The following is a 15,248-nucleotide window of genomic DNA, read 5'->3' on the forward strand; positions in this document are numbered from 1 at the left end:
TCCTTTAACTTTCTTATTTTTCAAAGTTGTTTTGGTGATTTTATTTTTTATTTATTTTTAATTATTTATTTTTTTGAGACAGAGTTTTGTTCTTGTCGCCCAGGCTGGAGTGCAATGGCGTGATCTCGGCTCACTGCAACCTCCACCTCCTGGGTTCAAGTGATTCTCCTGCCTCAGCCTCCCAAGTAGCTGGAATTACAGGTGCCCGCCACCATGCCCAGCTAATTTTTTATATTCTTAGTAGAGACAGAGTTTCACCATGTTGGCCAGGCTGGTCTTCAACTCCTGACCTCAAGTGATCCACCTGCCTCAGCCTCCCAAAGTGCTGGGATTACAGGCGTGAGTCACCACGCCTGGCCTGTTTTGGCGATTTTAGGTCTACGGCATTCCATTTGAATTTTAGAATCAACTTCATTAATTTGTACAAGAAAGTCTAATAAATATAGAAAAAATAGAGAGTAATGTTTTTATTGGAATTGCATTAAATCTAGTGATTAATTTGGGGAGAAACCACATCTTAACAATATCCAATCTTCCAACCATGAACAAGGTATATCTCTCTAAATATTCAGCTGATTTTTAATCTCTCAGCAGTTTTGTAGTTTTCAATCTGTAAGTCTTAAGTCTGACCACTAAGTTTTTCATTTTTAAAATGCTACAGAAATGGAAATTTAATTTCAATTTTCAATTGTTATTGCTAGTATATAGAATTGGATTTTCATAGTGATTTTGTATCTTGCAACTTTGTGAAATGCAGTTATTAGTTCTAGCTTTTTGGTAGATTACATGAGGTTTTCTACCTAGATGATCACATTGACTGTCCCCCTTACCCATCCAAGACAGCCAGTTTTACTTATTCTTTGCCAATCTGGATGCCTTTTATTTTTTTTCTTGCCTTGCTGTACTAGGTATCTGTCTAGTACAATACTGAACCGGAAAGGTAAGAGTGGATATCCTTGCTGTGTTTCTGATCTTAGGGAGAAAGCATTCAGTCTTTGATTATTAAGTATGATGTTAGCTGTAGGTTTTTCATAGATGCCCTTTATCAGGATGAGGAAGTTCCCTTCCGGTTCTAGTGTGCTGAGAGTTTTAAATCAGGAAAGGATACTGGAGTATATCAAATGCTCTTTTGCATATATTTAGCTGATCATGTATATATATGGATATGTTTTTTAGTCCTTAATATAGTGAGTTACATTGATTTTCTAATACTGAATCAGTCTTGCATTCCTGGGATAAAGTTCATGTGGTCATGAGTCATGATATAAGATCCTTTTTTTTTTCAAATTTTTTTAGTATTTATTGATCATTCTTGGGTGTTTCTCGGAGAGGGGGATTTGGCAGGGTCATAGGACAATAGTGGAGGAAAGGTCAGCAGATAAACATGTGAACAAAGGTCTCTGGTTTTCCTAGGCAGAGGGCCCTGCCGCCTTCCGCAGTGTTTGTGTCCCTTGGTACTTGAGATTAGGGAGTGGTGATGACTCTTAACGAGCATGCTGCCTTCAAGCATCTGTTTAACAAAGCACATCTTGCACCGCCCTTAATCCATTTAACCCTTAGTGGACACAGCACATGTTTCAGAGAGCACGGGGTTGGGGGTAAGGTTATAGATTAACAACATCCCAAGGCAGAAGAATTTTTCTTAGTACAGAACAAAATGGAGTCTTCTATGTCTACTTCTTTCTACACAGACACAGTAACAATCTGATCTCTCTCTTTTCCCCACATTTCCCCCTTTTCTATTCGACAAAACCACCATCGTCATCATGGCCCATTCTCAATGAGCTGTTGGGTACACCTCCTAGACGGGGTGGCGGCCGGGCAGAGGGGCTCCTCACTTCCCAGACAGGGTGGCAGGGCAGAGGCGCCCCCCACCTCCCAGACGGGATGGCGGCCGGGCGGGGGCTGCCCCCCACCTCCCGGACAGGGTGGCTGGCCGGGCGGGGGCTGCCCCCCACCTCCTGGAAGGGACGGCTGCTGGGTAGAGACGCTCCTCACTTCCCAGACGGGGTGGCGGCGGGGCAGAGACACTCCTCAGTTCCCAGACAGGGTCGCGGCTGGGCAGAGGCGCTCTTCACATCTCAGACGGGGTGGCGGGGCAGAGGCGCTCCCCACATCCCAGACGATGGGTGGCCGGGCAGAGACACTCCTCACTTCCTAGATGGGATGACGGCCGGGGAGAGGCGCTCCTCAATTACCAGACTGGGCGGCAGGGCAGAGGGGCTCCTCACATCCCAGACGATGGGCAGCCGGGCAGAGATGCTCCTCACTTCCTAGACGGGGTGGCAGCCGGGCAGAGGCTGCAATCTCGGCACTTTGGGAGGCCAAGGCAGGCGACTGGGAGGTGGAGGTTGTAGCGAGCCGAGATCACGCCACTGCACTCCAGCCTGGGCAACATTGAGCACTGAGTGAGCAAGACTCCGTCTGCAATCCCGGCACCTCGGGAGGCCGAGGCTGGCAGATCACTCGCGGTTAGGAGCTGGAGACCAGCCTGGCCAACACGGCAAAACCCCGTCTCCACCAAAAAAAATACGAAAACCAGTCAGGCGTAGCGGCGCGCGCCTGCAATCCCAGGCACTCGGCAGGCTGAGGCAGGAGAATCACGCAGGGAGGTTGCAGTGAGCCGAGATGGCGGCAGTACAGTCCAGCCTCCGCTCGGCGTCAGAGGGAGACTGTGCAGAGGGCAGAGGGCAGAGGGGAGGAGGGGAGGAGGGGAGGAGGGAGAGGTCCTTTTTATACATTACTAAATTTGATAACTTAAAACTCTGTTAACAATTTTTACAACTTTTCTTAAGAAATGCTTGTCTATAATTTTCCTTTCTTATAATATCTTTGGTCTTCATGTCAAGGGAATGCTGCCTCATAGAATGAGTTGAAAAATATTCCCTTCTCTTCAATTTTCTGGAAGAGTTTGTGTAAAACTGGTATTATTTCTTTCTTTAAAGTTTGATAGAATTCACTACTGAAGCTATCTGGGCCTGGGGATTTAAACTACAAATTCCATTTCTTCAACTGATACAGTGTTATTCAGGTTACCTATTTCATGTTCTGACTTTTGGTGGTTTGTGTCTTTTAAGTAATCTGGCCATTTCATCAAAGTTGTTGAAGGTATTACCAGAAAGTTGATTCTAATAGTCCCTTGATTATTCTTTCAGTATCTGTAGAATCTGTGTGCTGTCATGTCTCACATTTCTATATTGGTAACTTGTGTCTTTTATCTTTTTTTTTCTGATCAGTCTAGATAGAGGTTCATCGGTTTTGTTGATTTTCTCAAAGAACCAGCTTTGGTTTCATTTTTAAAAATCTACAAAAATGCATCTTTCTTTTCTTTTCTTTTCATTTTACTGATTGCCATTCTAACCTTAATTATTCCTTTTTTCTATTTAATTTTTTCTAAATTAAAAATTTTATTTTTTTAGAGCAGTTATTAGGTTCACAGCCAAATTAAGAGGAAGGCACAGAGATTTCCCATATACTCACTGTTCCCACACATGCATTACCTACTCCCCTATTATCAACACCCCCCACCAAAGTGATATGTTTGCTGCAATACATGAACCTACATTCATGCATTATACTCATTCAAAGTCTACAGTTTACACTAGACTTCTTTCTTGGTGTTGTACATTCTACGGGTTTGGACAACTGTATAATGACATGTATCTACCACTATATATTTTCCCTGCCTAAAAATTCTCTGTGCTCCACCATATTCATCACTTGCCCCCTCCCTGCCACCAAACTCTGACAACCACTTATCTTTATACTGTCTCCATAGTTTTGCTTTTTCCAGAATGTCATATAGTTAGAATAATACAGTATGTAATCTTTTCAGATTGGCTTCTTTCACTTAGTTATTATACATTTAAAGTTCTTCCTTGTCTTTTCATGGCTTAATAGCTCATTTCTTTTTAACTCTGAATAATATTCCATGGTCTGGATGTACCCGTTTCTTTACTGATTCACCTACTAAAAGACATCTTGGTTGGCTGCATATTCTGGCAATTATAAATAAAGGTGTTATAAATATCTATGTGCAGGTTTTTATGTAGCCATAAGTTTTCAACTCCTTTGAGTAAATTCCAAAAATTACAATGGCTAAATCGTATGGTAAGAGTTTGTTTAGTTTTGTAAGAAACTGTCAAATTGTCTTCCAAAGTGACTATACCATTTTGTACTCTTCTCAGCAATGAACGCAAGTTCCTCTTGCTCCACATCTTCACTAGCCTTTGGTGTTGTCAGTATTCTGGATTTTGGCCTTCCTAATAGGTGTGTGGTGATATCTTACTGTTGTTTAATTTGTGTATCCCTGATGATATATGATGTGGAGCATCTGCTCATATGCTTATATGTCATCTGTATATGTTCTTTGGTGAGGTGTCTGTTAAGGTCTTTGGTCCATTTCTAAATTTGGTTTGTTTTCTGATTGTTGAGTCTTTAGAGTTCTTTGCATTTTTTTGGATAACACTCCTTTATCTGATGCATCTTTTACAAATATATTTTTGCCAAAAAGTCTTTTCTTTCTCTTGTTATTGTCTTTTGCAGAGCAGAAGTTTTTAATTTCAGTGAAGTCCAGCTTATCAATTATTACTTCACGGATCATGACTTTGGTGTTATATCTAAAAAGTCATTGACATACCCAACGCCATCTAGGTTTTCTCCTATATTGTCTTCCAGGAGTTTTGCATTTTGTGTTTTACATTCAAGTCTATAAACCATTCTGAGTTAATTTTTCTGAAGGGTGTAAGATCTGTGTCTAGATTCATTTTTTTCTTACGAGATGTTCAGTTGTTCCAGTGACATTTGTTGAAAATACTATCTCTGCTGTATCTTTGTTCCTCTGTCAAAGATTGGGTGACTATATTTATGTGGATTTATTTCTGGGCTCTCTATTGTTCCATTGATCTATTTTTCTATTCTTTTGCCAACATACTGTCTTCATTACTATAGCTTTACAGTGAAATAAGTCTGGTATTGCTAGTCTTCTGACTTTCTTCTTTTTCAAGATGGTGTTGGTTATTCTAGGTCTTTTCCTTTTCTATATAAACTTTAAAATCAGTAGGTTGACAATCATAAAACAACTTGCTAGGACTTTGATTGGAATTGTGTGGAATCTATAAATTGATCTGGGAAGAATTTATCAATTTAGTCTTGAGCAATTTAGTCTTCCGATCCATAAACAGGGAATACCTCTTCATGTATTTCAGTGTTCTTGAATTTCTTTCATTAGAATTTTACAGTTTCCCTCATGTAGAGAAACATTTACTAGATTTATACTTAAATATTATTTTGGTGCTAATTTAAATGATACTGTGTTTTTAATTTTAAATTCCACTTGTTTATTGTTGGAATACAGAAAAATGACTTTTTCTTTGTCATATAGATTATATTCTTAAATCTATATCAGGCAATGTGCAAAGATCCCTACACAAATGATATTATTAAAAATAAAATACAACCCTAAAAATGTATATTATAAACATAAGGGAATAATTTTAATATACTTAAAAAAATTTATCTTATGGCCAGGCATGGTGGCTCACACCTGTAATCCCAGCACTTTGGGAGGCCAAGGCAGGCGGATCACAAGTTCAGGAGATCAAGACCATCCTGGCTAACGTGGTGAAACCGAGTCTCTACTAAAATACAAAAATACAAAAAATTAGCTGGGCGTGGTGGCAGGCGCCTGTAGTCCCAGCTACTCAGGAGGCTGAGGCAGGAGAATGGCGTGAACCCAGGAGGCGGAGCTTGCAGTGAGCCGAGATAGCGCCATTGCACTCTGGCCTGGGCGACAGAGTGAGACTCTGTCTCAAAAAAAAAAAAAAAAAGTATCTTATGCAAAATAGCATTTAATTTTTTATAAATAACTTTCTTTTATTATACTTATTCTTTATTTCAGACACCTGATCTAAGCCCACAGACTTTGTAATCAGTCTTTTGCTCCAGGTTAATTAAATTTTTATTTTTGGTTCAGGGGTACATGTACAAGTTTGCTACATAGGTAAATTGAATGTCATGGGGGTTTAGTGTACAAATTATTTTGTCACCTAGGTAGTAAGCATAGTACCTGATAGGTAGTAAAAATGACTAACTTTTATATATTCTTTTATATATTAATTTATACTTTTATATATTAATTATATATTAACCTTTGACCTTGCTATAATCCCTTATTGGTACACTGTTTTTTGGTTTTTTTTTTTTTTTGGTCATTTTTTTGGATTGTCTAAGTAGGCATTTGCAAACAAAGGCAGTTTTATTTCTTCCTTCCCAATTTGTATACCTTTTATTTCCTTTTCTTGTCTTATTGCATTAGCCAAGACCTTACTTTGGTTTTAACTGTTTTTTTTCCCTTGTTTCTAGGTAGAAGATGAGGTTGAGATCTTTTTTCTTTTCTAATGGAAGTTCTTAGTGCTATAAATTTATTTCTAAGAACTATTTTAGTTGCTTATGAATATATTCCAACCATAGGCTACTTTTCTTTCTGTACAAACTGAATAATGAAGTACATGAATGTAGAAAGAAAAGTAGTCTATAGTTGGAGTATATTCATAAGAAGTGGTGAATGGCTTGACCAATTGGTCAGAGACCAAGAAACAGAAAAATAGGAAGATTAAGGGCAAGAAATTCTGGGGTAGAGGCTTCTGGATGAGCCTATGGGAGTGGCATAAACTGTTAGGATCTTTGGATACTTCATGTTAAACAGCCACCAGAAAGCATTCAACACAGAATCAGCACTAAATAACTAGGCAGTCAAAATTATGTGGTTTGTGGAAGTCTGCTAGCCTTGATCATAGGCTACTCCAATGACACAATGGGCACATGAATGGAGTAGACATGCTGGCAGAGATGGAGACTGTGTACGGGCCCAACAGCATGAGCTCCTACTTACCGAGGCTCATCTAGCTCTTAGAGCTGCCAACAGCAGAGGTAAACACTGAGCTTCTAATATAGCACTTATACTTTGCAAAGACCAATCAGCTGTTTGATGGTAATTTGGCTACAGTAGATGTCCTTTATATAGATTCTTCTGGACTGACCTATACACATATTCTACGTATGGGTTTGCCTTTCTTGCTCACAGAAACTTAGCACCATTATCCAAGGATTTATAGTTATCTACTGACAAAGGATTCTATATAACATTGTATTAGACCAGGAAAAGAGTTGTCTCACCCAAGGTCACCCCCTTACCTGGGGCAGCCCATATCCAATGACTGGTTGATATGAAGGAATAAAGACTTGCCCAAACCTGCGAAAACTATGAAGGACCATCTCAGCTTCAGAGCTCCCTGTGGGGTCAGTCAACTGAGGTCTTAATTGAATTTGTAAAGTTTCCCCAATTCCATTTCCTTCCTTCCTCCACAGTTGTTGGACCTGAGAGTACTTCCTAATAAACTTCCTAATTTCCATGTTAGAATTAGGTGGCTTCCTGAGTAATCCAACCTGTAACAGGCAGCTAAGTGGTATTTGCTGATGGAGGGAATGGTGGAAGAGGAACAGAACTTGAGTTCTTGACTTTTTAATTTGAGATAAGTTTTGGTCATTAATGTGGCAATGCCAGTAGAGTTAATATAGGAGTTGGGAATTCAAGGGAAAGCTAAGAGCCAGAGATAAGATTTGGGAACTATTAACAGAGAGATATAAATTAAAACCATGATTGGCTGCAAGACTGCCACTAGAGATGGTATGGAGTGAAAAGTGGGTCAAGGCAGAGATGTAGAGAATAGCAACATTTAAAGGAAAAGTAGAGAAAAAGTAGTTCACCAACAAAATTGTGGTGGGAAAGCCAGGGATGTCAAAGAAGAACCAGCAAGGTCTGACATGGAAGCCAATAGAGAGTCAAGAGAGTGTCAAGAAAGGAGAGGTTGAAAACATCCATGCTGCAAAGAGGCACATAAAAACAAACAAGAAGTGCTCACTACACATTTTTACCTAAGAAAAAAGATATTTTGATTTTACTGAGAAGTGTTAAGTGGATTGGAGGGAGTGGGAGCCAAACTACATTTGAGTAAGGACAATCATCCCCAAAATGTGGTAATGTAGTACTGGGAGAACACCTCGGACAGTTTCCGAACTGCTTGAAAAATGAATCCTTTCTTCAGTTGTCCATAGGCATATAACAGGCAACTTCACAGACTTTCATTCATATGTAAGACTAAGAATTCCTTAAAAATACATTGGTAAAATTATTAAGAATTACCAAAAATGTATTCATAATCGAAATCTGGCATGTTATTGAGGGTTACTGAGGACCCTAAGTCAGTTTTCTACTAACTGGCAATAGTGAAGAGACCCTATTTAGTATGTAAACACATATATATTTGAAGATCTCCCAATTTTCAAGAATGATTAAAAAAATCAACTCCTTATTAGTGTGGTCTTGAATAACTCATTCATATTTTGACATATAATTTCCCACTTACTAGATTTTTAAACAAAGGGACTAAGCTTTCTATATTATCTGGAGCCTCTGTTAACTCTTTTCCTTCATTTTTACTTTATTCCCCCCATCTTTATCCCAACCATACTGACTTTCTTGCTATTCCTCAAACATGGAAGGCCCACACCCACCTTGGGACATTTGCATCAGATACTCTCTTTGGCCTGCATCTGCATCAGCTTTTATGCCTCCATCTAAAATTTACTCAAAAGTCATCTTCATAGGGACATATGGCCACCCAATTTATACCTGCAAGCCCCAGCCCCTATTCACTATTCTGAACTCTCTATCATGCTTTCATGTTTTTTTCTCCAAAACATTTATTATCTTTAAATATTATTTTTAAATTTTATTTTTCTACTAGAATGAAAATATGAGCTAAAGAAATCTTGTTTTTGTTTTCTGATGTCTGAAGTCTTAGGAGAATATCTGGCACATAGCAGGTATTCAACAGATGAATGAATGAACATGCATGGTTGTGATAAAAATAAGAAAAAAGAGTCTTTTGCTTCTGCTAAAAGAATACAGTCTTTTGTTTCTGCTTAAATTATCTAAAATGTTTCAGATGCAATAATGAGGAAATTGATAGGATATTAGGAAAATAGTGCTTGTGAGGTGAAAGAAAATATTAAGGCAATATCAGGGTGGGGGTGCACTGGATGAAGGGAGTTTGTCTTAGAGATCAGAGAGAGAGACTTGAGCATGTTTACACAATGATGGAAGAGAGTAAGAAAAAAGAGGGTGATATGGTTTGGCTGTGTCCCCACCTAAATCTCATCATAAATGGTAATTCCCATAATCCCCACCTGTTGTGGGAGGGACCAGGTAGAGATAATTGACTCATGGGGGTGGTTTCCCCATCCTGTTCTCTTGACAGTGAGTGGGTTCTCATGAGATCTGACGGTTTTAAGAGGGGCTTCCCCCTTCACTGGGCACTCATTCTCTCTCCTGCCACCATGTGAAGAAGGACGTGTTTGCTTCCCCTTCCGCCATGATTGTAAGTTTCCTGAGGCCTCCCCAGCCATGCAGAACTGTGAGTCAATTAACCTCTTTCCTTTATAAATTACCCAGTCTTGGGTATATCTTTATTAGCAGTGAGAACGGACTAATACAGAGGGTAACTAAAACAGGCCATAAAGTAGAAAGTAGAGGTTTGAGAATGGAAAAGTGAGGATAAAATACTATTAGTTTTGAAAATGTTGAGCTTGAGGTGAAAAAATTATGTATAAGTAGAGATATCCAATAGATAATTACATAAACAGCAGTAAATTGAGAAAAAAAGCTCAAAATATAAGACTTTAAAGTTTATGAGCACGGAGTTGAAACAGTCTATGTACACACACTCAAAATTATTCTGTTCACATTTTACTTACCTGATCTAGGTTTGAAAGACTGTTTGGATCTTGACTGAGAGCTTGGTACTGGCTCCTGAGCCTGTCACCTGCTCCAATTCTCCTGAACTTCTTGAGATCCACTACATATAAAGCACTGCAAAAATGAATTACTTCGTGATAGCCTATGTTGTTTATGTAGCTTTAGTTTTACTTTCCTCCAATGAATGTCTACAGTGACGGTATTAACTACAGATATCCTAGGATCTAATAACAATTAATCCTTTCATAAATTTGCTCCTAATATCTAATACTGTTTCCCAAGAGTTTGAAGTTTGTTTTAATTTTGGTAGAACCCATAATCTTTTAGGGTCACCCCAAGCTTTTCCAAGTTGTCATGAAACTCATGGCCTTACAAAAGGCCATGAGGCTTTGAAGATATAATCTTAATTTTATTTCACAAACCAAGTTTAAATCTTCTGGAGTAGTTAGGAGCCATATTACTTGGGTTTAACTCTTAGCTCAGTTATATACTAGCAGGGTAAGCCTGGGCAAATTACATGAATGCTGTATGCCTCAGTTTCCACATCTACAAAATGGAGGTAATAACAGTATCTCAAAAGATTGTCATAAAGATTTTATGACTTAATATACGTAAAGGCTTACAAGAGTGACTGGCATGAAATGAACACTATGTAATTGGTTGCTTTTATTGTGTAATTTTTAAGAAAACTGTGCATTTTTAAGAAAACTGAAAGTTGTAATTCAATACATTATTTATTTACTAAATGGTAAGGGTCTGACTTTTCTTACCTGATATGGTATTTCCGTCTTAAAAGATGTGATGCCCAGTATCCTGTTTTCCAGAAACGATATCCATCCATTTCCCTGCGGCTATCACAAAATGGAGTATACCCATAAGGAGCTCCATCCAGATCGAAATCTCGAAGTTCTTTTAGATCATGTCTCACAATCTAAATAATTAAAATAGACTGTCTGATAAAGACTGTAAAATAACATAAGCCCTTTTTTATGGGAATCTCAAATCATTATTACTCTACTACAGAAATCCAAAGAGCTGTATTTTCCTCACAGTGCTTTCATGTAATATGAATTTACTGAATTTAACATTTATTCCTCTTGTCCTTACAGGTTAAAGGTAAACTAAAATTTATATTCCTAGTCTTTAAGACAGTGGTCTTACTCACCAACAAGAATATTTTGTTATGTCATTTACAAACAAGTCATTTTACAAATCAGACATTTGGGGAAGGGGTTAAATATTACGTAAGTGCAGAGCTCTTAGTTTCTCAATGTATGAATAACAAAATCATTCCATGCCAAATCTCCATTATTGTATATTGGCAAATGTTAAGTTTGAATCATAAAGAAAAATCTCCCAATTATTCTAAATAGCTTGAATAAAATAATATAAATGTTATTTTTTAATATGCTCAAGCCTTCTAGAAAAACATTAGTGTACACATTGAAAGAAAGGTAGGAGAAAGAATCATATTAGATATTATGTGTGGGGCTCAGATGGGAGGATTGCTTGAGGCCAGAAGTTTGAGACCAGCCTGGGCAACACAGTGAGACCCTGTCTGCACAAAAAAAAAAAAAAAAAGAAATTAGCCAGGCGTGGTGGTGTGCATCTGGAGTTCCAGCTCCTAGGATGCTGAGGTGGGAGGATGGCTCGAATGCAGGAGTCTGAGGCTACAGTAAGCTATGACTGTGCCACTGCACTCCAGCCTGGATGACAGAGTGAGACCCTGTCTCTTAAAAGAAAAAAAAAAGTGTGTTTAGACATGCTATTTTCTTAGTTTTCATTGTAATGTTTCATATTTATCGATTTGGAATAGAGTACAAAAATAATAACAGTTTAGAATATGAGTACATTCTAATACAGGACTTGAAATATACTTTTTGTTCCACATAAATTCTAACTTATCCATTTAATTTATATTTTCATTTACATATTACTTTTTTCTTAGAAGTTCTGTGTATTTTCAATTTTTTTTTTCCCACTAATGATTCAAAAGCAATGCAAGGAGGGAAAAAGGAAAAGCCATAATTTTTGGACATATAAATTTTGAAAGCAGAGGGCCTTGGGTGTTTTTTTTTTTTTTGGCCAAATTTATTTGCTTTTATTTTTAGAGATAGGGTCTCACTCTGTCACTCAGGCTGGAGTGCAGTGGCATGATTATATCTCACTGTGACCTCTAACTCCTGGGCTCAAACTTTCCTCCCCACCTCAGCCTCCAAAAGTGCTGAGACTACAGGCATAAGCTGGCCAAATTTAAAATGCTCTTTTCCTTAAGTGATAGAGTGATGAGAACTTGGTTATTGGTTGAATGTGAAAGAATGCTGTTGAAGGTGGAAGAATGAGAGTTGTATGTAACTGCTAGCTTTTCTAGCAAGAAGAAATTCCTAGTTTTAAACAAATATCAGCTCATAATTTACAGGAATTCATTAACTACTCTTATTATGACTAATATAAGTATTTGTTTTAGTTCTCAAACGTAAAAAACTACTACTTTAGAGAGAAAACTTCCATGTCCTAAATAATAAATGGTACTTCTTACAATACCTTCAATTTTCCCCTGGAATTCTGACTTTTTGTTTTTAAAGATACTTTGCTTATATATCACAATCATATCTTAAGCACTGTAATGAAGATAACAAACATGAGCAACATGAATTAATCTCTATATTAAGATAGAAGTGTAAAAAATGTTTGCATATTACTAAAAATAGTAGTTAATCTTATTACCTGGTCAGCATCAACAAAAATGATTTTGTCCACTGCTAGTGGGAAAAGAACATCAAGGAAAAGAATTTTGTAACCCCAAATAATCCTCTGTCTTTCAGTCTGTTGACGAAGCCAACGGGGCCACCTATATTGAACTAGTTCATATCGGAATCCATACTCTTTAGCCATATGAGGAATTACTTCCTAAAAACACACACACAAAATCAAACAATATGTTCAAGAGAAAGTAGTTTTGTTTTAGAGAAAAAAATAACATTAAAAAGGTAAAGCTTCCTATAAATTGTTATAAACTAATAGGCAAGATGTCTAAATACTACTTCTATAACATACTTATTAATGAGAAATATTAAAATGCTAACAAATATGAAAACACAAGTATAAATAAAACTATATAATTTAACGTCATTAAAAATAAGTTCACTATATTATTTAACAAACTTATTAATGGAAGATAAATGTTCCCATACTTTTATTGTTAAAATCTGACTTGAGAAAACTGACTTAAAAAAAAGCCTCTGGATCTTGGAACACCTACATATCAAACAGTTCATGTATATGTCAACAGGTTGGTTGGTCAGAGATGTAAAGATGAAGAGAGGATACAAAAAACACAAACACAAAATAAGTTCTAAGCTGATAAATTAGATTCTATACAGGAGCTTCATGTTTGAGATATATCATTATTTAATTCAAGGATTAAAAATACAAAGCAGTGATTATGGTCTGAATATTTCATATCTGAGTATCTTATAGGCTTAGAAGTAGCTTATTCCCTGTTTAAAGCAGAAGCAGTTAATGAAATATACTATGGGCTAAATTTAGTTCAAGAGCTCAAATACTGAGAGAGAAAATGAAAAGGGAATTGGAAAAGATGAATTAATAAATATAGAATTTGTGTTTTACCACTTGATTCTTACTTGAAACTAGTTTCTGGTTATATGTTTAATTTTTTTCTCTGACTTTGTAAGAACAATGTAGATTTAAAATATGTTTTTTTAAATGCAAGAAGCACCAATTTTATTTGTGAAATCTTGAAATTAGGGGTACAACAGCTGCCAGGAGTCATTGTTTTGGTTTCAAAATAAAATAAAATAAAACATTCAGATAAAATAAAAAGAATATTTTTTCTTCATTAAATATGTGTTCAAATATTCACTGAAACGGGCACTGTTCTAGGATCTAAGGGTACATTAGTGAAGAAAAGAAATACAAATTATGACCTTTATGAGGCTTGTATTTTAGAGGAAGTAGGTAGAAATAAACTATTATCTACAGAAAAAAGTGCTATGAAGAAAAATTAAAAGGGAGAGGGAATTATAGTTTGTATAGTGCTGTCAGAACATAATTATGCGTAAGTATGTATAATTTTAGCAAATATTTGAATGAAGAGAGGAGGTTTGACTTTTCTAAACTGGTAGGAACAAATCTAAAGTAGCTAGCGGCTTCTGTATCTGGCTGCTGATTTACACAGATGTTTGAGTTTGTAAAAATCCAAAGCTAAATTTCATGATTTGTGCATTTTTCTGAGTATATGTTATATTTCACTAAGAAGTTTTCAAAAGAAAAATTTTGAAAGAAAGAAACACATCACAAAAAGAAGGAAAATACTACTTCAGATACAGTATTTCTTTTGGCCATGCAGTGGAACAAGACTTTCTAATCCAGACATAGCACTATTGTTCTGGTGAATAATATCTTTTCCTGCTAAGAGAATCTTTAGATTTTTCTATCTCAGTTTATTTGGGTTAAATATTCCCTTATTCAGTGTCTGACTGCTAGGAAAGCATGTTAAAAAATTAGTAGAAAAATAGTATAACTTCTTATCTATATTTATGGGTTTTCTGTTTTTTTTTTTTTTTCCTACTGTCAAATGAGCATAGGAGGAGGCACTGTTGGTGGTGGAGGGCAAATGGGCTGTTACATAAGGTTAAGCACCTGAGGTCTGAATGCCTGGGTTCAAATCTCAGCTGTGTTTCTAATTAGCTGTTTCATCTCAGGCCTATGTTATAAAGGATGATTCTTGCTCAAATAAAAGTATGGCCCTTCACCCTATCTCCCAGGAAATATCCCCTACCCTGGCCCTTCACCTTATCTCTCAGGAAATATCCTCTACCCTTGGAATTTCTTGACTAATAAGAATGTCTACGTTTACCTGCAGATCTCAGACCACACTAGATATTGTATGCTAATGATGTTATTTGTAGTGAGGACCTTGGGCCACAAAGCATCAGTTCAACATCTGAAGGGGTTAGAGGCTAAGGTTAGTCATGCAGGCTGTTAGCCAAGTCCACACATCTGACCCTCAATAAAAACTCTGTACCACAAAGTTTGAATGAGCTTCCCTGGTTGGCAATACTCCACGAGTACCCTCACACACTGTTGCTGAAAGAAATAAGTGCTATCCACTGTAAGGGGATTCTACTGGGAGAGGACAACTGTTAACTTTGTGTCTGGTCTCCCCGGACCCTACCCTAAGCATCTCTTCCTTTTGCTGATTTTATTTGTGTCCTTTTGCTACAAAAACTGTAACTGTAAGCACAGCTGTTTTTTGGAGTTATACAAATCCTTATAGTAAGTTATTGAATCTAAAAGTGGTCTCAGGTACCTCTCAACTGTGCAAGCTAGTTATGTAACTTTTGAAGCTCGGTTTTCTTATCACGTGGGATTGTTATGAAAAACAATTGAATAACGTCAGTTAAACACT

The 15,248-nt window shown here is 37.1% G+C and overlaps 1 protein-coding gene across 3 annotated transcripts in view; it reads right to left on the reverse strand.

Moving 5' to 3' along the window:
• The window catches only part of UGGT2 (UDP-glucose glycoprotein glucosyltransferase 2), a 251,796-nt gene that overhangs the window by 42,574 nt on the left and 193,974 nt on the right, over positions 1-15,248 (reverse strand). For 2 of the 3 annotated variants that reach the window (XM_019039934.4, XM_055360304.2), the window contains exons 34-36: positions 12,545-12,727; positions 10,588-10,748; positions 9,817-9,931 (exon numbers count right to left, since the gene is read on the reverse strand). In XM_019039934.4, coding sequence (XP_018895479.4) covers positions 9,817-9,931; positions 10,588-10,748; positions 12,545-12,727 — 459 coding nt within the window. Of the gene's footprint in view, positions 1-1,273; positions 2,673-9,816; positions 9,932-10,587; positions 10,749-12,544; positions 12,728-15,248 lie in introns of those variants that run through there. The other variant, XM_063697472.1, reaches the window with a different exon arrangement.

This window comes from Gorilla gorilla, chromosome 14, assembly GCF_029281585.2.
Source record: "Gorilla gorilla gorilla isolate KB3781 chromosome 14, NHGRI_mGorGor1-v2.1_pri, whole genome shotgun sequence".
In the NCBI taxonomy this organism is placed as follows: domain Eukaryota; kingdom Metazoa; phylum Chordata; class Mammalia; order Primates; family Hominidae; genus Gorilla; species Gorilla gorilla.